This window comes from Macaca fascicularis, chromosome 10 (genome assembly GCF_037993035.2).
Source record: "Macaca fascicularis isolate 582-1 chromosome 10, T2T-MFA8v1.1".
Taxonomy (NCBI): domain Eukaryota; kingdom Metazoa; phylum Chordata; class Mammalia; order Primates; family Cercopithecidae; genus Macaca; species Macaca fascicularis.
Window position 1 is genome coordinate 97525516 of NC_088384.1, and position 27624 is coordinate 97553139.

A 27624-nucleotide genomic window follows, 5' to 3' on the forward strand; every position below is an offset into this window, starting at 1 on the left:
CATGAGAACCAGCATGTTAATAACGTATCTCAAAACTCATCACCCCCACCAAAACGCTCACTCCTGCCTTGATTTCCCTAATTTCTATCAACTTCCATTGTTGGCTCAGTTCTCTAAGGGTCAACCACACTGTTCCATTCATGCTTCCCTTTCCTTATATATTTATTGGTCATGGAGTCATATTTGTCAGTTCCCCCCATCTTTGTATCCACTCTGAACCAACTGGGGTCTAGAACTTCTCTTTATCAGTTTCCTGCTTGGCCCTCCTAGCCAAGCCGTATACCACTCTAGGTGAGCTGCAAACCCCTGCTTTCATCATGCCTTCTCCTGCTCCAATACTTTTACTAGCTCTCCACTACATACAGGATAAAGTCTAAATTCCCCAATCAACACTAATGGCTAGGCAAAACAAACCCCTATCCACTCAGTAAACACTTGCTGAATGAATGAACTCAACTGAGACGTGGAATATGCCCACCACTCTCTGTTTTGTGGTCACTCCATTCTTGCCGGCTCACCTTCTGAATCTGGGCCGCCAATGCTGCGCCGTTGCTGAAGCTGTGTTCTGCTGCTTCCGGCTCTGAGAGGCTGGTTCGAGAACCAACACTGCTGGTTAACACCGGGGTGGGCAGTGTGCCTGAGGGCTCATACTGCTGGCTGGAGGGCCACTTCCCCTTTAACACCACGTGGCAGATATTATCTAGGCGGTTAATTATCACGCGGTCCTAGAAAAAAGGATAAAGCTCTGATGAATAAGGATCGAGTTACCTAAACTCACAAAATCCTTTGAGATCAAGGGTCAAGCTTTTCACCAGAAGGAGTCGGTAAGAAAAGAGCACACTCAAACATACTCACTTTATAAGCCTTAAAATAAAAATCATAGTCTGGACAATACAAATGAAAGCCATGGCACTATAACTATGAGGACAATCTGACACCTTCATCTTACAGTTGAATTAGTTAAGTGCGTGTATCTTTAATGTTCAAATGCTACATAACTAATACCTTTTAAAGGTATTAAACATTTCTGAGTTTGTTGTTCAGAACTATTTCTAAAAGGTTTAAAAACAATTCAAAGCTGGGAATGGTTTTGGGGCGGGGTGGGAAATGCAAGCTCTGGGATACCTTTGGCCACTCAGAGAAGGAATAGAGAGTTTTCTCCTGTAGCAGCTGAGCAATAGTGGGAGCTCGAGCCTCCTGTAGCTCATCCCCAATGTCTCCTGCGATGCCCGATGTTGAGCTCTTGCTCTCCTCTTCAGAGTACTTCCCTGGATAATCTGGGAAGAGGTTAAAAAATTACTCAGACACTTAATTGTCGTAGTGAGATAACAGTGATCTGAGAGATTAGGCTATCCTGATCTTTTCCTTTTTCTTTTTAAATTAGCTTATTCTGTGCTAATTTATTTTAAATGGAATATTAATTATGATATCTTCTATTTCTAGGAGAACCGTATCAGTTAAGCCATAAAAGCAAATCCTGCTCTGGGGCTCCCAAGGCAAGTCCTCTAGTGAGCATTTGCATCCACATCCCAACACAAGAAAAGAGAAAGGAAATTTTTCTTGTGTATCCAAGAGTGAAAGGGGATGACTAACCACAAAGAGGCTTCTCACTCAGTGTAGTGGTCAAGGGAAAGCTGAATATTCTAATACTTTGAGATCTTTGAAGGGACAGTCTATGAAATGGAACAGCAAGAGGGTGATTAATATGAGAAAGAGTGAAAGTCAGGAAGCTTACAACAAATGTCAGACAGACCTGATTCATGTAAAAGATGCCAAGAAACTCAGAACATTTCAATTACCTCACTCATGGAAAGAAATGGACATGCAACTTATTCTTTCAAGCTTTAGTAATGGTGAAAGTTTATCATCAACGTGAATAGATCTTCAGAGATCCACTTACAGGAAATGAACAGACAATGGCAAAACACCTAAGGCAGGAAAAGTTGTTGGCCTCTTTCTTGGTTCAATGACAAGGAGCATCCATCCTTTGAAATGTGGATATTTCACTTTTGAATGTGCAACAAGTCTCCTAGGGAAATGCAGCGACCTGACCATGAAAAACAGGGCCTTGCTAGGCCTGGTGGACTCAGGATAAGTCAGACAGACACGGCCCAGGCCCTCAAGGTTCTTACAGCCCTATGAGGGAATACAGCCAGGAAAGCAGTGACAGTAAAAGAGCAACTACAATTACAAGCTGTGATAAGTGCTATCGAGGGAAAGAAACCAAGTGCCATGATAGGGAACAACAGGGAAGAACCTACTCAAGTAGGTTGTTAGAGAGTCTCTCGGAGGAGGGAAGTCCCATGAAGATGAGGCAGCAACGGGGAAGGGTATTGTGGACGTGCTGAGGAACTAAGTGAGGGCCAGGTGAAAAGTACGAAGATGAGGCTAGAGGGGTGGAAATCATCTAGAACATGCTGAGTCCTGTAGGCCAGGATAGAGAATTTGGATTTTATTCTAGATTCAATGGGGGACCACCACTGAAAGGTTTTAAGCAGAGGAGTTGAAAGTTTTTTTTTTTAAAAAGCGAAATCATGTGAGAGAGAAAACCTGGAAAAAGCCAGGAGACCTGGGCCCTGACAGGTGTACCAGTTAATTACTGCTCCTTCAGGACTGTAGATTTCTAGTCTCAAAAGCAGAGCTAACCTTCTCTGCCTTACCTGTCCCACACCTTGTATGTGTGGAGGATCCCTTCCAAGGTCTTCAGAAGCACTTTTAAAACCATCAGTGAAAGGGACTCCCACCCACACGTGCACATGATGCTCACCAAAGCTTATTAAGGTCACTGCTTCCTCTACTCTGACTTAGCAAGGCTGACGCTGCCATCAAAGGATACCAGTTCAGGAACACAATTTCTCCTCTAAACCGTACGTTGTACTCACTTGACTGCCTGGGTTTCCAAGGACCGATAATTTGATTTTTACCCACAACAGGGTTCAAAAAGCAATGTGGGTTTTATAATTCAACACATGGCAGCAATGCTTCGTGGCCTGCCGTGAGGAGAATCAGGCATAGTTGCAGACTGGTTCCTTCTGGGTTGGCTGAGGTTACAATTCTATCAAGCTACTTTCAATTTGGCGTCTCAGTTTTTATCTCAGCTAGTGTGTAAATTTTAATTTGCGTTCAGAACTCTTCCCAAGAGTTCTGAATAAAACCAAGGAGTTTAAAAAGAAAAAGCTAGATAACTTGAGGCTGGGTGCAGTGGTTCACGTCTATAATCCCAGCACTTTGGGAGGCTGAGGCAAGTGGATTGCTTGAAGCCAGAAGTTCAAAACCAGCCTGGCCAACATGGTGAAACCCTATCTGTATTAAAAATACAAAAATTAGTCAGACGTGGTGGCACACACCTGTAATCCCAGCTTGGGATGTTGAACCCAGGAGGCAGAGGTTGCAGGAGCTGAGATCGTGCCACTGCACTCCAGACTAGGTGACAGAGCAAGACTATCTCAAAAAAAAAAAAAAAAAAAAAAAAAAAAAAAAGGCTAGATAATTTGGGGGACTTAGCTTAGCTCCTTTTTCTTTCCCTCTTTAACATAAAATCAGTGCCCCAGAAAGGGATGATGTGTCTGTCCACACGCCTCAGCATCACAGTGGACCAGGCATGAAGGGAGTTGTTTTTGGTTTTTTGTTCACCCTAATAGGCCTTCTTGGATCTGAAAAAAATTAAAACTACAGCTAATAATCATTTGTTGCTGTTGTTCCTCACGATCCCTAATCACTGTATGTCTATTCTTGCAAAGCCCATAGAATCTCAGGGTCACCTAGATTCTTAACATTTTGAAATTCCTTCTAGCTTGAACCCTTATCTAAGATCTCCCTATTTAAAAGGATCAAATCTATTTTCTTTATTGCTGTAAACTTTTTATTTCTTTTGAGTTACTGAAAGGAATCTAAACCAAATGCACCGACCTTAAGTCACACAGTTTTGACAATGACATGAACAAATGGCTTTTTTGCCCACCTTAACAAAGATCAAATTTATTTGTATTTTTGTTCAGTTCCTGAAAAATTAACTGCCCCCATATTAAACTGCAAGTTCCTAACATCCCAAGGCTGTTCCACTTTAGCCAGTTTGAAGCACCTTATCTACGGGAAGAACAAACTATTTCCCCTTAACACCATACATAGCATCTATTGAATGAAAACACACAAGCCCCTGCCCAAATTATATGGGTGAGGCAGCCAAAGTGCTATGATTGTCTATGATCTTCCTCAATTTTCTACAACATGACCACAGTTACTAAGCTATTTGAATTTTCAGTCCAAGGCCTATGACCTTTGGTGAGGGCAGGCAGGTCTGTTTCAGAAGCTGTAAAAATATGAAGCACTCTCTCCCCCAAAATCCAACCCCCCGTCATGTGTGAACTAGTTTATCCAAAATACGACAAGATCCTACATACTGTACCTTGACTATGGCAGTTTCCATCTCTATCATACTCATCTTTATTCTCAAAATCCATGTCTTCTGCTTTGAGCTCACTTCCTTCGAGAGGATATGTGGGGAAAACTTTTTGCCCCTCTGCACCTTCTTTCCAAGGTTCTTTTAAAAGCTCATGCTTCACTTTAAACGGCTCTGATGCAACAGCAGTGGGTTCACCCTCCATGGCGATAGTACTGGTTTTGCTTTTGAACAGATCTGGGATATAAGCCTTGGGTTTCTCGATTTCAAATTCATCATTCTCAAGGCCATGCATCCACCTCTCCATGTGTTTGCAGTGGCATTGACAGGCTGCTGGAGGCGGGAAAGCCCTCTGTAGTCCAGGAGTCTGGTTTGCCACCTCTAAGCTTCCTTTCTTGGTTTCATCTGCATGGAAGCCTTGGTTCTTTTCCCTTGAGATGTCAATAGTGGGCTCTGTGAGATGCAATACCTCTGGCCTTTCCCCCATGCCTACTGCCATGGCTAAGTTTTCCTCCTCGTTTTCCTCCTCTTCCTCCTCCTCATCACTGTGGTTCTGACTCAAAATCAATTTACTTTCTAAGCTTTTGTTTTCCAATAAATCAATTAATTGCTGATCTGATGACAGGTTTCTTTTGGAGTCACAGACACTAAGACTGCACATATCTACAAACCCACTTTCATTTCCTGGATTCAAGGAAGAGGAAGCTAAACACTTGGCTTCCAGCTGGCTGATGCTTTCGGGTCTCTGTCCTGCCTCACTGAAGCAGAGGTCCTCTTCCTTTGAAATAGACATCAACAAATGTTTTCCATTTTTGATGTTTGCTTGAGCTACTCCTCCTGCTTCTAAGCTACCCATAAAAGTGGGGCCGGAAGCTATTTCTGCCTCATGGCCACCAGGCTGGCAGTTCCCATCTTTGCTTATTGAGATGGTAATAACATCTTTTCTACATTCTGTATTGGTACTTGGGCTCTCCCGAAAAGAGCCTGGTTCTTGGCTGAGCACCTTCTTACCATACATCATGCTCTCTAAGGACTCAGGCAGCAGGCTTTCATCATGGTTGATGGAAATGACATCCTGAACTTTAGAAATAAAGTTTTCACAAGTCACATCAGGCAGGCTGAGATGATCATCTCTGCTTTCTACTTTCACTAGATTCTCAGGTTCATTTTCAAGGGACTCTGAAGTCCTACTCATTTGAGTATATGTAAGAGATTCATATAATTTGGAGTTGGTCTGGTAAAGACAACAGAGATTTCCTGGTGCCTGGGTGTCAGATCTTTTATGCTGGGCATAGTTTCTATAGGCATCCAGAAAGGACAGCTGGGGGTCGTTCATGATATAACAGTCAGTGCGGTTCAGCCCATGTTTGGCAGTGCCAATGAGCAGGTCTCGATCATGCTTCCCACACTCCCACCAGACTGGGAGGTAGAGGCTAGGCCTGCACAGCTGGAGGCGTTCATGCAGCTGAGGGCACTTAAGCACTTGCTCTCGAACTTTGCGTAACAGTTCAATGCGGTACAGAGTTCTTGCAGCACGTTCCTCAGTGATGGGTTCAACGTAGATGGTGGTATCTGGGGGACCTGGAGAGAAAGGAAAATAAAGCCTATCACTTAAGGTGGCCTCAGACACTTCCGCCCACCTGAGCCCCTGCATCTCTGGCCGTGGAGTTTAGCTCTCTGGCTCCTCAGCATGGCAGCTGTAGGTGTGTGGGCCCTTGCTAAAACAGGAAACTGAAAAAGAATGGAAGGACAGACCCAAGGGGTGTGAAAGAAGAGCATAAAAACTCCAGTTCTGAAAATAGTATTAGTTTCCTTTAAATAAGCATGTACTAGGCCAGGCATAGTATAGTAGTAGTTCATGCCTATAATCCCAGCACTTTGAGAGGCAGAGGCTAAGAGGATCGCTTGAGGCCAGGAGTTCAAGACCAGCCCGGACAACAAAGTGACACCCTCTGCCAAGTCTACAAAAAATAAAAAAAATTATCTGGGCATGGTACTGTGTGCCCATAGTCTGGCTGTTTGGAAGGCTGAGGCAAGAGGATCTGGGAGATCAGGAGTTTGAGGCTACAGTGAGCTGTGATCACACCACTGTATTCTACACTAGGTACTTTCTACATGTTACTTAGTTCTCATGAAAATCCCACCATATCATCATCATGCCTGTCCTGTTTCAAGGATAAGGAAATTGGCTCAGATAAACTACCTTGCTCCAGGTGACAGAACCAGGATTTAAATCCAGGTTTTGTCAGTGTGACTCCAAGGTCCACATCTTTCCAATATATTCAGCTCCCTGGCTTGGATGACACCACTTTAGCCCTGCCACATAGGAGGCAAAGGCTGGGACATCTTGTGCGTGCTGCCATCAGCCCTGAACCCACACTGAGTAGGTTCAATGTTTGCTTTAGCTTTCCTAAAATATTGTCCCATGGTCCAGAGGAACTCCATCTACAACTACAAGGCTAAAGGCAGGCGTTGCAAGTGTCAACCAGGAAGACATTTTTCAAAAGGGTTCTCTATTGGATCAGGGGATATTTAAATGACAGCCACTTACTTTCTATAGTTACAAGTCGACATGTGAGGAAATACTTAAAGTTATTAAGATTTAATCTAAGGAAGGTGCAAAATTCAGAGTAGGATAAATCTGAACATGACTTAAAAAAAAAAACCCGTATACTTTGGAGAACGCGGTTAATAGTCTCTCAATATTTGTGACATTTTAAGCTGAATTTCAACTTTCACTGAAGTTACATCATTTTGGGAGAGAGATTTTATTTTATGAGGTGGATCCAATTAGAAGTTTATGAATTTCTAAAAGCCCACTCATCTTTACCTAAATTCCTCATGTAGACTCTAGTTTTAATAGGTATACCTAAAGTAATTCTGCAATTTGAAAATCAGAATGTTCTTTCCTTGTATCATCTGACAATATACTGAGAGTTTTCTCACCGCCATCTTTCCATGTGGGTAGACGACAGACATTCCGGCACATGGCCACGAAACTATAAAAATACTGTTCCAGGCTCTCATCCGACTTCTTGTCCAAACGGGAAATGATGCGGAACTGTGTCCAGTCAAAGGTTTTCTTTTCTTGATCGTAAACAACACCAAAGGAAGACACTGTTCTATAGAAGTCTGCTTGTTCTCTCCTAGTCCACCTTGAGATTTAATCAGAAAGGAAGAGTGAGCTGTTTCTTCTTTTTGAAAGCCAATAACTGCTTATTGAGAGCCTACTATGAAAGCCCATAAAGTCAAGAAAGGAGGCAGAGCTGGTTTGTCTCTTTTGTTATTTTTATTTAAGTTAAACTGGGCTGAGAGGCTTATAATGAAAACAGCCTATTATCCTACTCCCAAAGAGGTAATCACTTCCAAATCTTTCAGCTCTTTCTTCTGGTATTTACCTCCCTATGTCTAAACCAGGTATACACTTGCTATCTCTTGATTCATCAATTTTAGGAATCACCTAGTTAACTTCTGCCTGTAGAAGATGAATATTTTAAAAATACTATATATACTTAAATATCTAGCCTTGTTTTTTTTTTTTTTTTTTTTTTTTCTTTACCTGTATGGCAATATAGAAGCAGAGAATCCTGGAGGGATCTTCCAGACCATTAAATTCAACCTCCTCATCTTACTGGTGTCCTGAAGGGAAGTGACTACTTCAGTGACACAACCCCTGCCTCCCCACCTCATACTGCTTTTCTTTGTGGTTTTATGTAGGTAGGTTGTCCATGACAATTATTTTCTCTGGGACACAAAAGTCCTCTAGTCTTTATATCCTATACGAGTAAGTCAATGACTTAAGGGAGGTGGATAATTATATACCACCATAGCCTTTATGTGGGGCTCCTGGGCAGGGTGCTCTCCAATCCAGAGGGAGTCTAGCTAGGCATGGGGGTAACAGGGTGAGGGGTTAGAGAAAGAATGAGAAGCAGAGAAGAAGTGGCTTTGGTTCTTCTCTTTAGAGATGTGTAAGAAGGAAGAAATATATTCCCTGAAGTATCAAATTTCATAAGTCAGGAGTACAGAGAAGAAATTGAATTTGTTATGCAGTCTTCTTTTAATTCACGGGATGTTTCATCAGAAGGATAGAGAGATATGACTCAAGGAATTGCAGCTTCGTTGATACCTTCTGGTGGCACGATTCCTAGCCTATGCTGGCCTTCTGTAAGCCTTTTAGAGCTTAATTCTCAGATGGGCAAGTAACTGCTGGTAATTTATTCCTTCCTTTTGGGCTTGCATTTTATGGTATTTATTGCCCTGGAAGGCTTGATAAGGATTTAGCTATAAGACAGCTTCAATGTTCCCTTTGTTACTAAAAGAATTAGGGGGTCTGAAAGGGTCTGACACATTCCACTGTGGTGTTTCTTAACCATATCCCCAGACACTGGGGTTTAATTTAGGGAAGAGTGTCAAGTTAGAAAATCACAAAAATCTGGAAACTGTAAAGACAGGGTAGGGTGTTCCTAGACCTCATCAGACTCCTGTCACCATGACACCATCACAACTGAAGGCTGAAGGTAATGAATTCTGGAGATAACCTAACTTCACAAGACAACAGAAATATACTCGCCCTCCAAGCTACCAGCTTCACCTTTTGAAAACGTTACCCAGTGGGTGGCTGAGCATGCCCCTTTGGCCACTGGCTTTTACCTCTTTTGGGCTTCCTTGTTGATGAGGTCCATTTCTGAGGTTCTCCTGAACATCTCTTCCTGAACCCAGTATCCTTGGCTACCTGGTCCCAGAATTTCAGGCCGGCACAGTTCTTTGCGGTTGCAGCGCTGGTAAACAGTGACCAGACGTCTGAGACGAGCTGTGAGGGCGGATGAAACTGGCCAGGGCGATTTGTCTGGGTCGGAGCCATCCTGGGCTTCAAACATCAGTGAGGATATTAGTATTTACAAACAGAACTAAAACAGGAATGACTGTCTTTTGGTTTTGTTTAAATAAAAACAAAGCTGACTCAATAACTTACTCAAAGTAGTTACTGATTTAATAATTGGCCCAGGAACTAGGCATGGCTGGAAGGGCTGCAATTTTGCCTTAGATACAGCTTATGTTGTGGTCAATTCTGTTCTCTCTCAAACACAGAAGTATCTTTTGTGGTGGCAGAAGTGATCTGAGGACTTTGCTCTAAAGCACAGGAATGAGCAGACCCTTTGTTGCCTGGGCTTTCCAATTACCAAAGCTCCTGTCATGTCTGAATTCAGAAAATTCAAAAACCAAACCAAACTAAACCAACCCCCCCATCTTTCTTTAAAAAAAGAAAATCAATGTCATCACAATTGCTTTTTACCTCTCAGACCCTATTCTAACTTAAGATACTAACATTTACTTCACTTTCAAATTTTAATGCCAGGTAGAGGAAGCTAGAGCCATGTTAAAGCTCCATGTGTGACTCCAGGGGAGTTTGATGAAGGTCAACTTATTTTGCTTTTTAAAAGAGCCTCCTTAAAAAACTACATGTTAATTATATATAAACTCCATGATAACTAACAAACTAGGACCTTACTTTCCTATGCCTTCAGAAGGACATAGTCTCACCTGCCCGGCTGTCATCCTTCTTTTCGCCAAAAATGCCATCACCTCCATCACTGGAACTCTCCTAGGGATAAATAAAGCCATCCGATCAGCAAAACTGCAGCTTAGAAGAAACCAGCTCAGAAAGTCTTGATATGGAAAAAGTAAGCATCACGCATAAGAGATGTCCCCTGCCCACGAACAACTCAGACCAAGGTAGGATCTGAGAAAGCTTACTTCTGTACAATCTTAAAAGAGCCAGAAAGCAGTTTATTTAAAATAAGTTTTTTTTTTTCCTTTTCCTGGAACCATGTGGAATGCTTCTGCCTGTAAAAAAATCAGCCTGAGCAATGATGAACTGGCACACTCTCTGGCAATTACATTTTACAAGTACTATTTTAGTTGCGAATTTAAATATTTGCCTTACCATCATCACTTGCAATTTAATACTGTCATTTCATTTCATAAAGGTTGTGCCTGCATTTCTGTTCTTTTGCTGTGAAAAAGTGTCATGTTCGTGTTCATTATGGTTAACTTACTTCACAGCAACAGACACTATTTTCATAAAACACTACTGCTCCAGACATGAAACCTGATGGCGCAAAACCCCAGGAATTTAAAATTAAAATCATGACTTGAGCTCTAAGTGAATCTGGAGTAATATCACAAGCACTGAGCTTGCCCAGTCGGTGTATGTGTCAAACTGCTTTAATGGATTCCTTCACAAACCCTTCTTGGTCTCAGGAATGGAACTTTAAAAACTCCTTATATATATAATGCAGGTGGGAATTTGAGGGATAAGACAAGTGATTGTGCTATTTTTCAACTGGACTCTAATTTCAACACTAAAACATTATATTTTGACTAGCATCTTTTGACCTGAATGACAATACAGAACAACCTCAGGATTCAAGACTTTCCTAGAGCACAGGGTCAGAGAGAAGGGTCAGCAAACTGCGGCCTGCAGACTTTCTGTGTGGCCCTCAAGCTAAGAATGGTTCTTACATTTTTAAAGAGTGAAAAAAAGGGAAGGATATGCAACAGAAGCCACATATGGCCTTCTAGCCCAAGGTATTTACTCTCTGGTCCTTTACTTGCTACATCCTGGAATACACAACACGGGAGACCAGTAACCTAGCATGGTAGGAATGCAGACACCCACGACTGCCAACAGTGAAAATTCAAAATGCTCTCTTTGGGCCCCTGATACCACGCAAAGAACAGGAGCCCATTTTCTGAATGAATTTCTCTCTTACGCATAACAGTGATAATAGCTAGTATTACTGAGAACTATGTGTTAAGCATTGCATAAAACCTTTTACATGGCTCATCTCATTTAGTTATCAGCACTGTCTCATGAGATAGAAACCATTACTATGCTCATTTTACTGATGCAGAAAACAAGTCCTAGAAAAGTTCAGTAACTTGCCCAAGGTCACACATCTGGAAAGTGGCAGAGCTGGGATTCAAATACAGGTAATCTGATTTGAGAACCAACACCTACAACTGTCAAGCTGTCTAAAAAAGGACAAGAGAGTCTTAGATGAACATTTGTTTTGGAGAGTGAAAACGTATTTATAACAGAAGTGGGGAACACTAGCTAATCTCCTTTGCCTGGGCCAGAATTGTCTCCTGTTATCTAACGTTAATGAAAAGTGAAAACCCAGGGCTGATCTACTGTACCATTTTGACGTGGCAGTTAAATATACCATCTTATCTTACACTACTCTTTAGGCAGTTAAAAAACAACCTACTATGCCTTATATAATTTCCTGCCAGAGAGAACCTTTTAAATATCCCCATGGTATCTGTGAAGATTCTTTGAATGCTGAAATGTGTAAGTGTAGTACTTCCAGCTGAGAAATGTTCTACAGTCTGCACAACACGGGTGGCAGGCCCCAGAGCTGCCATGTTCCTTCTTGCCATGTAGTGGTGGCTGACATGGGCATCATCATACCCCAAGTCCATGAGAGCAGGCTCCCAGCTTGGTGTGAGGCAGGCACACAGCAAATGCTAGCTTTCCTTCCAGTTCACCTAGTAGTTTCTGTTGGTACAGTTAGTTTTTTTTTTTTTTTTTGAGACGGAGTCTCGCTCTGTTACCCAGGCTGGAGTGCAGTGGCGTGATCTTGGCTCACTGCAAGCTCCGCCTCCCGGGTTCACGCCATTCTCCTGCCTCGGCGTCTCGAGTAGCTGGGACTACAGGCGCCCACCACAGTGCCTGGCTAATTTTTTGCATTTTTAGTAGAGACGGGGTTTCACCGTGGTCTCGATCTCCTGACCTTGTGATCCACCCGCCTCGGCCTCCCGAAGTGCTGGGATTACAGGCGTGAGCCACCGCGCCCAGCTGTTGGTACAGTTAGTAAACAGGAACAGTTTTAGGCAAAACTCTCAAGTAAGGAAAGCTTTTAGTATTCATAGTGTTTCTCTGTTCCTGTATTCTCTTGAAGGTACTTCCTCTGTCTAGAAATGACAGAATGAAGAGGACCTAGTTTGTTAGTAGCTCAAGTAAAAAAGATGTCAGACTTTTAGTTAATAACCAGTTTAATGTGAGTGTGTGAGGTGCTGTAGCAGGGACAGTCCTGAGCATGCAGAGGCCCTGCATCTGAACTATGTAGTCTAATATTTGCTACCTCAATTTCTGCTTACATGAATCAACTTGAAAGAAATGTTCATCTTCAAAGAGGTATGAATCAATCATCTCAGAGTGAAGGGCCCCAGAGTGCTGACAAGAATGTCAACAACAAAGCACACTGATTGGTTACAATGTGCAATTTCTCCATCTTGAGGACACACGTGGTTTGGAGTCCCATGATCCACGGCTTTCTGGCCTCGGGCAAGTTGTTTTGAGCTCTCTCAAGCTCATTTCTTCTTTTGCAAAACGGAGAATGGCATAATCTTCAGGTGGAAAGTAGATAAACCTCAAATGCCATTAACACAATATTCGAGGATTTTATTATGGAAAGATTGCAGAATATAGAAAAAGAAGAGGGCAGGGGAGATACCGCTCTTATGTCCCCTGGCTGTATGACTTTTTTGCAGCTGATTAAAACTTAGCTCCCTCGGCCGGGCGCAGTGGCTCATGCCTGTAATCCCAGCGCTTTTGGAGGCCGAGGTGGGTCGATCACATGAGGTCAGGAACTCGAGACCAGCCTGACCAACATGGTGAAACCCTGTCTCTATTAAAAATACCAAATTAGCTGGGTGTGGCAGCGCACGCCTGTAATCCCAGCTACTCGGGAGGCTGAGGCAGGAGAATCGCTTGAATCCAGGAGGCAGAGGTTGCAGTGAGCCTAGATTGCGCCGTTGCACTGCAGCCTGGGCAACAGGAGCGAAACTCCATCTCAAACAACAACAACAACAACAACAACAACAACAACAACAACAACAAAAAAAAAAACCTGAGCTCCCTCATCTCCACAATGGGCGTAAGAATAGTGCCTAACAGACTGGGAAGTGTGCTTTGTAAGTGTGAAAGTATGCACAAATACTAGTATTTGAGTTCACAGAACCCTCAAACTCCTAACTCACAAGAAGAGGGTGCTTGTTCAGTTCCTCTTTAAAGTTTTCGTACAATGGAATTTGGCCATTTTAGGCATTAATTTTCCTGCAAGCTCTTGGCCACGACCTCATCCTTTTACGCACTGACCTCATGGTTCAGAGAGCACCTGAGATGTCACAGCCACCTATGGTAGGAACTGTGGCACAGCACGGACATGCATGCTTTTGACAGCATAATTACAATAATGAAAATTGTGCTGTTACTTATTGCTATTTCTGTTAAAAGACATGTTATTCTCCTCACATACTGGCTGTGACAGAGAAAGACTTTGTTTACAATTCCAGGCTCCAGACCATTCCAACCCAAATATACTTTTAGACTAACTGCTTTAGAAGGTTTCTGTAGGTTCATTGAATCTGGCTGCACGTTGACATCTGTAATGATTTGCCAATCAAAAGTGCTATTGGTATTAAAACAGAGGGTGGGGGAAGCTGTAACTTAGATCATTTCAAATCTCCCTTCAAATTCTAACATTCTATGACTCTCTGAATGCCACATTTTAAGAGGACAACAACCACTGTGGGCTCTGGAAGGTGCTGGAATAGCAAGGGCTCTGGAGATGATATGATATAGAGGAACTAGAGCTATTTCACCTGAAAAGAAATTTAAAGATATTAAGGTCATGAGCTGGTCTCAGGCAATTTAAAATTCTATCAGAGAGGGGAAAAACAACAGTGCCATAAAGAAAGCTAGATGGAACCCATGGAACCAGATGGGAGGCAGATTTCTGGTGTGGTAAAAAGAAGTATCATCCAACAATAAAACAGACTCCCTTAGAAGGTGGCATGTTCCTCTTGTTTTCCCCATGAACTCCCGGGAGTCCCTCGTCGACCTGAACGGCCCCCTGACAGCCCTGCTGAAGAGGGAACGCCACACTGAGACCACTCAGGCATGTGCCAGGGCTCCTTGTAATGCTAAGACTCTACCAATCTGCTAAATGGCTCCCTTTCTATGCCGAGGTCTGTTTAATTCAGAGGAACTGCTCTGATGAACAGGCTCTTTTTACACAATGCTTTGGGGTTCTTTAACTCTGTCTGAGGACAGAACTGGGAGAAAGAAACACCCAAACAGTGTCTTCAGTGCAGGAGGTAGGGAGCAAGAGTGAAGCAGGGTGGGCAGCAGGCCTGGCTCAGATGCTGGCCATCCCTCTATGTGTGTGGTTTTAGCATGCGGACTAGAAGTCAAGGTGAATCCGTTTATAGTCTGTCCGCCTCAGAATCTGGGGAAACCCACTCCCCATTTCATCTGCTTTTGATGATATTCTATACCCCAGGTTTTAAGGATGTGAAGAGCAAAAGAAATCATAAACGTGTTAATTCTGTAAATGAATACAAAAGTACTTCCAGAGTTTAACCCTAATATATAAGAGAACTTAAGTTAATTTTATGGATTCTGCCATGGCCCTCCAGTGTCCTCCTAAGCATGTCCAGTTTAACGTCAGTGGCTTTCAGAGGCTGGCCTCTTCACAGGAGCTGCTGCTGGGAGGAAGGGGCATAAACGCACACCTGAAATACTCTCTACTGTCTGGACTATGAAAAGAATACTTGACTACAACAAAGTATGCCAGCATATCTAGAGAATTACAAGTCTTAGCTCTGTCATCTAGTGGTTGTGAGAATTTGGTCAAGTCCTATAACTTTCAGGGAGGGCCTAAAGTTTTCTCAGCCCTCAAATGAAGACAGGGTGAGGTGAGGATCAACTTAAACAAATGGAGTAACTGGTTTGAAAAGAGTCAAGTTCCATATGAGAATAAGGTATTACGTTCATTTCTTTGGTACTTGAGTTGTTTCTACAGGGAAAACACACCCCAAATTACACATAAAAGAAATAATATTAACTAGGGACTGAAATGGCAGAACATGATTTTTTTTTTTTTTTTTGAGACGGGGTCTAGCTCTGTCACTCAGGCTGGAGTGCGGTGGCTCGATCTTGGCTCACTGCAACCTCTGCCTCAGCCTCCTGAGTAGCTGGGAATATAGGTGCATGCCACCACGCCTGGCTAATTTTTTATATTTTTAGTAGAGACAGGGTTTCACCGTGTTGGTCAGGCTGGTCTCGAACTTCTGATCTCGTGATCGGCCCGCCTCAGCCTCCCAAAGGCTGGCATTACAGGCGTGAGCCACTGTACCTGGCCCAGAACATGGATTTGAATTGTCAAGACAAGAACCTAACTTCCTTCATGTTACCGGGGTCTGAAGCTTCATGCTGATTTGCTTCAATCCACTGTTTCTCAAAGCTTGAGGACACAGGGAAACACATCTTTGAAAAATTACTATTATCTATTTTAAGAAAGGGATGCCACTGTTACTGTTACAGGGGTCAGAGCTGATGGAGGCCAAAGTAAGTAAATACAATACATTCTGCAAGCTAGAATCAACAGAAGAGAATGGAAAAGAATGGATAATTTTTGGGTAGTAATCAGGAGAAGAAGAGGGAGGACCCTCGCAGGGGAGTCACTTGGGGACAATGCTACAGTACTTCTGGGATCCAGAATCCATAACATTCTAACATTTGCTCTATTACTCAATGCTAGAGAAAATTTGGTCACATGGTGCTGGGGCCCAGGTAAGGTTTCAGTCTGCTTTCGCAAAATCTCAGAAACTCATTTAAAAAATGCAATACAGACTGCCGCTTCTGGGATGCATTTCCCTATTCTTTAAGTACAATTAAACCCTCTAGATATTAAATTTGAAACAAGCGTAAGAAAACTCTGAAAGGTGAAAAAAGGGACAAACTAGAGACCTCAGGACCCAAGGAATGACATGATGGAAAAAACCCTGTTTTTTTTTTTTTTTGGCTTCTTATATCCTAGATTTGGAGGTAAAGAAGCAGGCTACCTGGAAATGGTAAAGGAGGCAGACAAAAAAGGCCCTCAGAAAAAAATTCCGGGTGCAGTGGCTCACACCTGTAATCCTAGCACTTTGGGAGGTTGAGGCGGGTGGATCACCTGAGGTCAGGAATTTGAGACCAGCCTGGTCAACATGGTGAAACCCCGTCTCTACTGAAAATACAAAAAAATTAGCTGGGCATGGTGGCACATGCCTGTAGTCCCAGCTACTTGGGAGGCTGAGGCAGGAGAATTACTTGAAGCTGGGAGGCAGAAACTGTAGGGAGCCAAGATCATGCCATTGCACTCCAGCCTGGGCAACAAGAGTAAAACTCCATCTCAAAAGAAAAAAAAAGAAGCAAGCCTGCTTCCTGCTTTCTCTAGTTAAGGACTAGGAAGAGGCAGGTTAGCAGGTTAGGAACACAGAAAATATTAAGACAATAACTGTTATACCCCAGCCTAACAAGGCAGAAGAAACTGTGTCTCAACTCTACCCAATGGCAGCAACAGCTGAGTGGGAGCTTAGACTTCTACTTTTTCTAGGTGGTTGGTAATAGGGTGCCCCATTCCCTTGCTGGGGTGGTATCAGAAAAAGCTAAGCAGGAAGTCAGGACTTTCAACCTTGACAGGTAGTAATGAGGTTCCCCACCCCTACCCATGGTGGAGCTAAACTTCCATCCCTGCTCAAAGAAATGAGAAACATCCCCTTTAGGGGTTAATGGGAACAGACTGGGAACATGAATTTTTGCTTCCACCTCCCAGAAACAAGGTGCCCCCCATCTCCACACCTCTGTTCCCCTGCCAAGACAGATGCTGAAAAAGAATGTTTAAATAAGATCCAGAGTCTCACAATATAATGTCCAAAATGTCCAGGTTCCAATAAAAAAATCACATACCAAGAACCAAGAAGAAATCAAACTGAATGAAAAAAAGACAAAAGAGGCCAATCCTGAGAGGAAATCATCTGATGTAAGACTTTAACACAGTCATCAGTGAGCCATTCTGAACACGCTTGCCACAAATGAAAAAAACAGAAAGTTTCAGCAAAGAAACAAAGATCCAAATAATCTTTGGATTCAAAGGGAAATTTTAGGTTTGAAAAGTACAATAAACTGGAACAAAAACCAAAACAAAAAATGAAAACTCAAAACCCTCAACAGAAGGGTCAACAGCAGAATGGAGGAGGAAAAGAATCAGTGACCTCAAAGACAGAAAAATGGAAAGTACCCAATGTGAATAACAGAAAAAAAAAAAATGAACAGAGCCTTAGAGACCCACGGGTCTATAACAAAATATCTAATCTTCATTTTATTGGTATCCCAGAAGGCAAGGAGAAAGAGGACAGGGCAGAAGAAATACTTGAAGAAATCATGACTGAAAACGCTTCACATTTAGCAAAAGACAGAAATCAGATTTAAGAAGATGAGTGAATTCCAAATAGGGTAAACTCACAGAAATCCATAAACACATAAAATCATAAACTTCTGAAAACTAAAGTCCAAGAAAAAATCCTGAAGGCATCAAGAGAGAAAAGACACATTACCAATAGGGGAAAAGAGCTTGAATGACAAATTTCTCATCAGAAACCATGGAGGCCAGAAGGAAGCAGCAGAACATTAAGAGCTGAAAGAAAAGAACTATCAACCCAGAATCCTCCATTTGGTGAAAATATCCTTGGGGAATAAAGGGGACATTAAGACATTCTCAGATGAGAAAAACGAAGGATATTAAGACATTCTCAGATGAAGAAAAACTAAGAGAACTGACAGCTCTCTAGTCTACCTTAAAAGAACAGCTAAAGAGATTTCTCTAAACAGAAAGAAAACAATAAAAGAAGGAACCTTGGAACACTAGGAAGAAAAAGAACACAGTAAAAAAAATATGGGTAAATATAGCATACTTTCCTTCTCCTCTTGAGTTTTCTAAGCGATGTTTGACAGTTGAGGCAAAAATTTTACCATTATCTGATAAGAAATGGTTAAGACAACTATATCACAAATGGGAGAGGATAAAGGAACAAAAATGGAAGGTTTCTACACTTCACTTAAGCTGATAAAATGATAGTATTAGTAGACTGTGATACATTACATATAAATATACGAAACACCTAGAAGCATTAAAAGGCTAAAAAATATAGATAAATCAAATAAAATCATACAAAATGCTCATGTAAACCAGAGGAAGGCAGGAAAAATAAAAAATCAGGGAAAACAAAGACAATAAAATGACAGGCTTAAGCTTTAATATATCAATAATTACATTAAGTGTAAATGGTCTGAATAATACTGACTAGAAGACAGAGACTGGCAGAGCATATTAAAGATTATGATCTACTCGTATGCTATCTATAGGAAACTTACTTCAAATACAATAAAGTCAGGTTGAAAGTAAAAGAATAAAAAAATTATATTTATGCACACATTAATCAAGGGAAAGTAGCCATATTAATTTATCAGATAAAGTACACTTCAGAGCAAAGAAAATTACCAGAGACAAAAGAGAGACATTATATATAATGGTAACAGGGTCAATTTGCCAAGAACATGTAATTCTCTCTATACATTTTTTTGAGACAGAATCTCGCTCTGTTGCCCAGGCTGGAGTGCAGTGGCACGATCATGGCTCACTGCAACCTCTGCCTTCTGGGTTCAAGTGGTTCTCATGCCTCAGCCTCCTAAGTAGCTAGGATTACAGGCATGCGCCACCATGCCTGGCTAATTTTGTATTTTTTGTAGAGATGGGGTTTCACCATGTTGGTCAGGCTGGTCTCAAACCCCTGGCCTTAAGCGATCTGCCTTCTTTGGCCTCCCAAAGTGCGGGGACTACAGGCATGAGTCACCGTGCCCGGCAAGAACATATAATTCTCAATGTGTATGCACCAACCAGAGCTGCAAAATATATGAAGCAAAAACTGATAGAACTGAAAGGAGAAATAAATAAATCCACAATTATAGTTGGAGGCTTCAATATTCCTCTCTCAACAACTGATGAAACGACTAGACAGATAATCAGTAAAGATACAGAAAAACTCAACATCATCATCGACCAATAGGACCTAGTCAACATTTATGAAATGCTGCATCCAACAACACCAAAATGCATATTCTTTTCAAGTGCCCATGGAATGTATACCAAGATATACCATAACCTGGGCCATAAAACAAACTTAATAAATTTAAAACAACTGGAATCATATAGAATGATTATAATAGAATCAAACTAGAGATCAGTAACAGCAAGTTAATGGGGAAATCTCCAAACACTTGGACACTAAATAACAAACACCTAAATAATTCATGGAACAAGGGAAATTTAAAAAAATACATTAAACTGAATGCAAGTGAAAACACAATGCAAAATTAATGAAACATAACTAAACCAAGGCTGAGGGAAATTTATAGCACTAAATGCATGTATTAGATAAGCAGAAAAGTTTCAAATCAATAATATAGAAACTCCCACCTCAAAAACTTAGAAAAGGGCTGGGCACAATGGCTCATGTCTGTAATTCCAGCACTTTGGGAGGCCGGAGAGGGAGGAATGCTTGAACCCAGGGGTTCCATACTAGCCTGGGCAACTTAGCAAGACCCTGTCTCTACAAAAAATAGAAAAATAGAAAAAATTAGCTAGGTGTGGTGGTAGGACCTGTGGTCCCTACTACTTGGGAGGCTGAGCTGCGGCCATCACTTGAGCCTGGGAGGTCGAGGCTTTAGTGAGCTATGATTGCATCACCACACTCCAGTCTAGGTGAAAGAGTGAGACCCTAAGTCAAAAAAAAAAAAAAAAAAAAAAAAAAAAGTAAATGAAGAGGTATATAGTAAGATTCAGTACTGTAAAAACTCAATGAAGATGCCAATTCTCCCCAAAGTGATATAAAGGTTTAAAGCAATGCCTATCAAAATCCCAGCAACAGTTTCTGTGGATAAGATTATCCTAAAATTTATATGGAAAGTCAAAGGAACAAGAAAAGCAAAAACAATTTTGAAAAAGAAGAAAAATGTGGGAGGTATCAATCTATCAAATTTTAAACCTTATGGTATTACGGAACTCAAGATTATGTGCTACTGTCAGAGGAAAAGACAAATAGATAAATGGAAAACAGCGGAGAACTCAGAAATAGAACCCACAAATACACCAAACTGATTTTTCATTTTTTTAAAAACATTTTTCGTAGAGACAAGGTCTCACCATGTTGTCCAGGCTAGTCTTGAACTCCTGGGCTCAAGGGATCCTCCCTAAAAACACACACCTACAGGGTGGGAGAAAATACTTGCAAAGTACGTATCTGACAAAAGACTAGTATCTAGAATATATAAAGAACTCTAGAAAATCAACACTAAAACAATGAAATTAGAATACAGGCAAGGGACATAAACATCTCACTGAAAAGGATATACAGATGGCAATTAAACACATAAAAGGTGTTCAACATCATTTAGCCATCAGAGAAATGCAAATTAAAATCACAACAAGATATTATACGCACCTACCAGAATGGCTCAAGTAAATAATAGTGACCACACCAAATGCCGGTGAGGATGGAGAATACAGAGAAAGTGGATCTCTCATGCATTGTTAGTGGCAGTGTAAAATGGTACAGCCACTCTGGAAAACAATTTGGCAATTTCTTAAAAAACAAAACATGTAACTATCATATGACCCAGCAATTACACTCCTGGGCATTTATCCCAGAGAAATGAAAATGTATGTTCACACAAAAATCTATATGCAAATGTTTACAGTGGACTTAATAGTCAAAAACTGGAAACAACCCAGATGTCCTTCAATGGATGAATGGTTGAACAAACTGTGGTTCCTCCAAACCACTGAATACTACTCAGCAGTGAAAAGGAATGAACTGTTGATACAGAAAACCACCTTGATGAATCCCAGGGAATTATTCTGTGTGAAAAAGCCAATCCCCAAAGTTTACATACTGTATGATTCCATTTATAGAACATTCTTAAAATGACAAAATCATAAAAAATAGAGAACGGATGAGTGGTTGCCAGGAATTTAAAGAGGGGTGAAGGCAGAAGGAAGAGGATATGGTTATAAGACAGCAACAGGATGAATCTTTGTGGTCATGGAAATGTCCTGTATCTTGACTCTATCTATATCGGTATCCTGATTGTGATACTGTACTACAATATTGTAAGACGCCACTATGAGGGGAAACTGGATAAAAGGTATATGTAATTTCTGTATTATATTTTGTGACTGCTTCTGAAATATATAGTTATCTCAAAATAAAAAGTTTAATTAGAATAAAAATGCAATTGCAGTCTGTATATTTTAAGTTTTTATAACAAAATGTTGAGGAAAATGCAATGTAACTGTAGCAATGCAATCAAGTTCCCCCAGATCACTACCAAGATAGGAATTTCTTTCTTAATATGAAAGACAGTGTAGACAACCAATACTGCACATCTGACTCACCGTTTGTTTCTGGAGGCCATCTACTTTGTCCTCAGCATTGTCTTCTTTGTCTGTGTTGCCTCTAAATAAAAGTAAAAAAAAACACATCACATACTACCTAGGTCCCCCTTATCCACAGTTTCAGTTACCCTGGTCAACCACAGTCCAAAAACACTAAGATATTTTTGGGGAGAGACAGGGCGAGAGAGAGATCACATTTACATAACTTTTATTACGGTATATTGTTATAATTGTTCTATTACTGTTGTTGTTAATCCCTTACTGTCCCTAATTTATAAATTAATCTTTATCATAGGTATGTTTATATAGGAGAAAACACAGTTTATACAGGGTTTGGTACTATCTGAAATTTCGGGTATCCTCCATGAATAAAGGAGGACTTCCGAGTCAGCCCTCTGTATCCACGGAGGATTGGTTCTCGGATCCTCAGGGATACCAATATCGGCAGATGATCAAGTCCCTTGGTTGGCCCTCTGTGTCTGAGAGTTCTGCATCCACAGACAAGGAGGGCTGACAATAGATCCCTTCTACCACAGGCATTCCAAGTCTTAGTTTTTCCCTCTCTTGTGGGAGAACTCAAGAGACACTGAGAATGAAAGAAACTATCACCAAACAGTCACCACTTCCACAGGCAAGTACCTTTATTCAACTGAGACTGCAGCATGAGGCTCATGTCTACTCAGGCAAGTTCAGAAAAAGTTAATTCCTGCCCATCAAGACTCATCTGAACAAGTGACTCTGATAAAAGAACACACTCTAGAAACTGAAGGCTGTGCACATCAAATGAGGCCTAATGTTGCAACTCCCTGGTCACAGTAGGATGAATCTTCCCACAGAATCACATTTGGCAAAAATCACTCCTTGGCTTGGAAGGAAGCTCTGTAGTCACTGGTTAACAAGGACATTTTCCCCTTGTTACCATCAGACCCTTGACGCTAGCTCAGCTGCCTAATGTCTTCTCTTTTATAAGCTTAACTACTGCTGATGCCTACCTTTTTCATGATTCTTTTAAAAACTGACTTTGAGGGTGGGTGCAGTGGCTCACGCCTGTAATCTCAGCCCTTTGGGAGGCTGAGGTGGGCGGATCACCTGAGGTCAGGAGTTCGAGACCAGCCTGGCCAACATGGTGAAACTCCGTCTCTACTAAAAATATAACAACTCGCCAGGCGTGGTGGTGGGTGCCTGTAATCCCAGCTACTCGGGAGGCTGAGGCAGGAGAATTGCTTGAAACCGTGAGGCGGAGGCTGCAATGAACCGAGATCATGCCACTGCACTTCAGCCTGGGTGAAAGAGTGAGACCTTGTCTCAAAAAACACAAACAAACAAACAAACAAAAACCACACAAACCAAGAAAACCCCCCAAAAAACTGACTTTGATATATTCTTGTCCCAAATATTCTTGTCCTTGCTGCTCAAGTCCTAGAGGCAAGATAAGCTCCTGGCTTTACTGCTTAACCGTAGAAAGAAAAGCCAATCCACAAAAAATAGCCTTTATGCCACATTCAGGCACCCATCCAGGGAGTGTTTTCCCTGAATCACTGAATGTAACATGAGAATCACCAGTCATATGGGTCTTTGTTAACATCTCCCAGAATGCATCTCTGTTATCTGTCCTCAAGAAACATGCTGGGGCAGCTGAAGTGATCATGAGGGGTTAAGGACAGATGGAAAATGCCCTGCACACTTCTCTTGGCCTGAGCAAATAGTTAGGGGCTCCCGGCAGTGCCACACTCTCAGGTCTGTCCACAGTCCTGGGCAACGCACAGCAGTATCTGCTACTTTTGGGAAGAAACTAAGAGATAAATGCTAAGAGATAAATGCTATGTTTTGGCCGGGCATGGCGTCTCATGCCTGTAATCCCAGCACTTTGGGAGGCCAAGGTGGGCAGATCACGAGGTCAGGAGTTTAAAAACAGCCTGGCCAACATGGTGAAACCCCGTCTCTACTAAAAATACAAAAATCACCTGGGCATGGTGGTGTGTGCCTGTAGTTCCAGCTACTCAGGAGGCTGAGGCAGGAGGATTGCTTGAACGCAGAAGGCGGAGGTGGCAGTGAGCCAGGATTGTGTCACTGCACTCTCACCTAGGCAACAAAGCAAGACTCCATCTCAAAAAAAAAAAAAAAAAAAAGCTATGTTTTCAAAAATATAGATATAATTTGAAGAACTACAATTTTTAGCTGTTTATTTAGTTTTCCTATGTATTCATGTCAAGAGTAAATAAAAATCAGTCAAAGGAGATGCTTTCCATACTTTTTTGCACAGAATCCATGGACAAGCTGAAATGCCATGGCCATCAAGGAGCGGCCCCTAAATCCATCTTGCTCAGGGACTACGCAATCCTTACACAATACTGGAATTTCAGCTGAGGAACTAGTTCAAAGTCAGGAAGGCTGTGCTTGTGTCTGTTCTTAGCTTTCTGCCAGGCATGGGAGGTCTGAATTCTTCCACAGGAATCCTCTGACCAGACAAGGGATGGGCATGGTTAAAAAGCTGGGCAGGCTTTTAGAAAGGTGGGCAGCCTGCGGAACTCATGAGGAACAGGAACCGGTATTTGGTTCAAATTATGAAAAACAGCGGCGGTGTGGCAAGGTGTAGGGAGATGCCAGACACTGAGGAAGAGATACAAAGTGTGCTGGGTGTATGAGGAAGGGGTCACAGATCAGTGGCATGGCACGTCACATCAGGGCTGGCCCACGTGGCTTCTCACCTTTCAGGAATGTCTGAAGTCCCATCCGTAACACCCTGTTCTGCAGAAAGGGACTTCTCATCGGGCATCCCAACTTTCTCCAGGAAGCAAAGTGCTGGGTCTGCTCGCATGGCATTGTACCTTTCATAACCTGATCAAGAGTGGTGAGAAATGCCCGAAGTCACGTTAGAAACTCACAATATTTGCTTTGGGCACTAGTCTTTTTGTTTTCCTTATTTAGTAAAGAACAAAAGAAACACACAAAAAAAACTTATTTAAGATTAATGAGATCCTATAAGACTATCAGGGAAAGATCCTGGTGCTAAAGTGGACAGCTTTGAGTAGTGTTTGACCAATAAACAATGGCTTACAGAAATACTCAGTGTCCACGAAAAGATGCAACTGTACAGATACAATGCTGTTTGCTGCTTCCTGTGAGTTGGTTTTGCAACTTCTTCCCCCATCCTCAACACTGGATACCTTGTTATGTCCTTAGTGGGCCTTGTTTTCTTATAGCTCACTTTTATCCCAAGTGTTGGAAAGGGAAGCTGAACAACATGATGGATGGCAGGACTGAAATATAAAGAGAACTACGATGATTGTTTATTGCATTAAGACAGACCTGTGGCCTCTGTATCACAAACTCAGTACGAATCTTAATCCACACTGGCCAGGGCTTTGGAATTGCTCCTCATCACACCCCAAAGTTAACAACAGACAGTGTTTTGACCCCGAAGAGGGGCCTCAAAAAGGAAGCAAAACAATTTTAATAACCCTCATCTTCAGTTTGATAAAGTCTATGAGTGAGGATTTATTTTATTGAACCTAATGTACTCTTAGAATGAGACAGCATTTGGCCACATAAAAGGCAGAGTCCCCATGACAGGAGACGGAAGAGCTGAGTGTAAGTAAGAACCAGCCTGGCTCTTAGGAACAAACCTGATTTTACTGTGTTTGGTATTTCATCTCTATCTTGGTTTTTGTTCTCATATTACTGTTGATGCAGTTGTATCCTTCACGCTGTAGGTAGCACCTGGTTCTTTTCCCTGAGGAGCTGTGGGGTAGCTGATCTTTTAAATTCACAGTGGCTCTCCTGCCATCTCCATGACAGGTGCTGCCCACATGAGTTACCTGGCATGAGAAGCTCTGCAGTGCCTTATGTTCTTTACTCACTTATTCCTTACGGCAATTACTTGACTGCTCTAAGTCTTTCATGAGGTCGTGTGCTTCCTAGGAGCAGAACCTGTATCTATTTTTGCTCATCATTATATAGTCAGTATCTAGCAAAGGGCCTGACACGGTACAGACTGAACAAATAACTGACCAGATGAGTCGATTTTGCCTAGATTATTTCTCTTCAAATCATTGTCGTAGGAAGAAGAATTGCTCTCACCCTTTCCCCATGTTCCTGTCTCAGCTCACATCAAAACAGAAACTTCCCCAATACTCCTTTTAAGGAGGTTCCAGTCAGTTTCTCCACCTGCTCCTCATGAAGAGAGGGGTAATTTAAATGACAGGTGAGATGGTGAAATCCTTCCCTTACTGTCCCCTTACTACTGAGGGAGGCCAACTGTCCAGGAGTATACCACCTTCACACTCTGTGCTCAGGCATGGAACATGCTGGGACCCTCTCTGACCTGGGCAAGCTTCTATTCTGTAGACTTTCTCTTGTCATGTGTGGATCTGAAGCCTAGAGACAGAGTCAGTAATTTTATTTCTCAATTAGGTGTGAAGCTGGAGGCGAGGAAGAATGACTATTTTAGTCCCCTAGAAAACCCTAACAACTGTACTGAAAAGAGGCCAGTAGGAGCTGCAACAGCAATACAAAGACAAACAGCAATGTGACAGGCCTGTGAGGGGGTGTCCGCTGCCTGCCTCTTTTCACTTAGTCTATAAGCTGCTCTCTAAGAATATCAACAGAAATACTAAAGTCTGTATGTCATGGAAAATTTCACAGATCCAGGCTACCTTGGAGGGGCAGTAGTCACTCAACCCAACTGAGCTGTCAAGGGCATCATTTAGAATAGGTTTGCCACAGAAGCCTTCTTGCTGCAGGCTAAAGCTCCAACCAATAACTAAGCCAGTGCTAATGGGGTCAGCTTGGAGATGGATCCATGGCTATATTCATCTCATTTAACAGGGTTACAGCAGGATATGTCTGGAGTGGACTAAAAGATCCACAAGGCCAGGCATGGTGGCTCACGCCTATAATCCCAGAACTTTAGGAGGTGGAGGCAAGAGGATTGTTTTGAGTCTAGGAGTTTGAGACCAGTCTGGGCAACATACGAGCTCCCCTCTTTACAAAAAATTAAAAAAAAAAAATTAGCCAGGCATGGTGGTGTGCACCCGTAGCCCCAGCTACTTGGGAGGCTGAGGTGGACGGATCACTTGAACCTGGGAGTTCAAGGCTACAGTAGCTGTGATCATGCCACTGTGCTCCAGCCTGAGTGACAAGAGTGAGACCCTGTCTCTTAAAAAAAAAAAAAAAAAAAAAGGCCGGGCGCGGTGGCTCAAGCCTGTAATCCCAGCACTTTGGGGGGCCGAGACGGGCGGATCACGAGGTCAGGAGATCGAGACCATCCTGGCTAACACGGTGAAACCCTGTCTCTACTAAAAAACACACAAAAAAAGAACTAGCCGGGCGAGGTGGCGGGCGCCTGTAGTCCCAGCTACTCCGGAGGCTGAGGCAGGAGAATGGCGAGAACCTGGGAGGCAGAGCTTGCAGTGAGCTGAGATCCAGCCACTGCACTCCAGCCTGGGCGACAGAGTGAGACTCCGTCTCAAAAAAAAAAAAAAAAAAAAAAAGATTCACAAAACCTCAGTCAACGAACAGTCATGTGTTTCTTAACAAAGAAAATGGTTGCAGCCCTACAGCTCATACTTAACCAAGGCATGCAGGTGAAGTGAAGAGGGCTTCCTGACACAATATCCCTGAAAAGTGAACACTAGACAGACTGGCTTTCTGAAAATGGCTGAGTGTCACGTCTCCAGAGCTGCTGAGTATCTGAGAAGCTGTCACCTGGTAAGACATGTTGTGTGTGCTTGGTTATACTGTGATGAGGGCTAAGATTAGAAAGGGGTGGTCAGATGTGCTACCTAGATGAGGACAGGTCTAAGACTAAGCTCATGGAATAGGTAGCAGCCAGGCAGGGGCAGGATCTGATGACTCTGGAGGGTGCCAAGGAGGATGGGCCCA

The 27624-nt window shown here is 42.3% G+C and overlaps 1 protein-coding gene across 14 annotated transcripts in view; it reads right to left on the minus strand.

Moving 5' to 3' along the window:
- CHD6 (chromodomain helicase DNA binding protein 6) overlaps positions 1 to 27624 on the minus strand; it is a 211987-nt gene that overhangs the window by 13707 nt on the left and 170656 nt on the right. For 10 of the 14 annotated variants that reach the window (XR_012419397.1, XM_065523165.2, XM_074005359.1 and 7 more), the window contains 8 exons: positions 24450 to 24579; positions 21742 to 21802; positions 9941 to 10001; positions 9050 to 9266; positions 7346 to 7554; positions 4406 to 5980; positions 1126 to 1277; positions 519 to 725 (listed from right to left, as the gene is read on the minus strand). Coding sequence is in view for 12 of the 14 variants with exons in the window: in XM_065523165.2 (XP_065379237.1) it covers positions 519 to 725; positions 1126 to 1277; positions 4406 to 5980; positions 7346 to 7554; positions 9050 to 9266; positions 9941 to 10001; positions 21742 to 21802; positions 24450 to 24579 (2612 nt within the window). In the remaining 2 variants the exon portion in view is untranslated. Of the gene's footprint in view, positions 1 to 518; positions 726 to 1125; positions 1278 to 4405; positions 5981 to 7345; positions 7555 to 9049; positions 9267 to 9940; positions 10002 to 21741; positions 21803 to 24449; positions 24580 to 24799; positions 25002 to 27624 lie in introns of those variants that run through there. The other 4 variants (XM_074005361.1, XM_074005362.1, XR_012419398.1 and 1 more) reach the window with 4 other exon arrangements.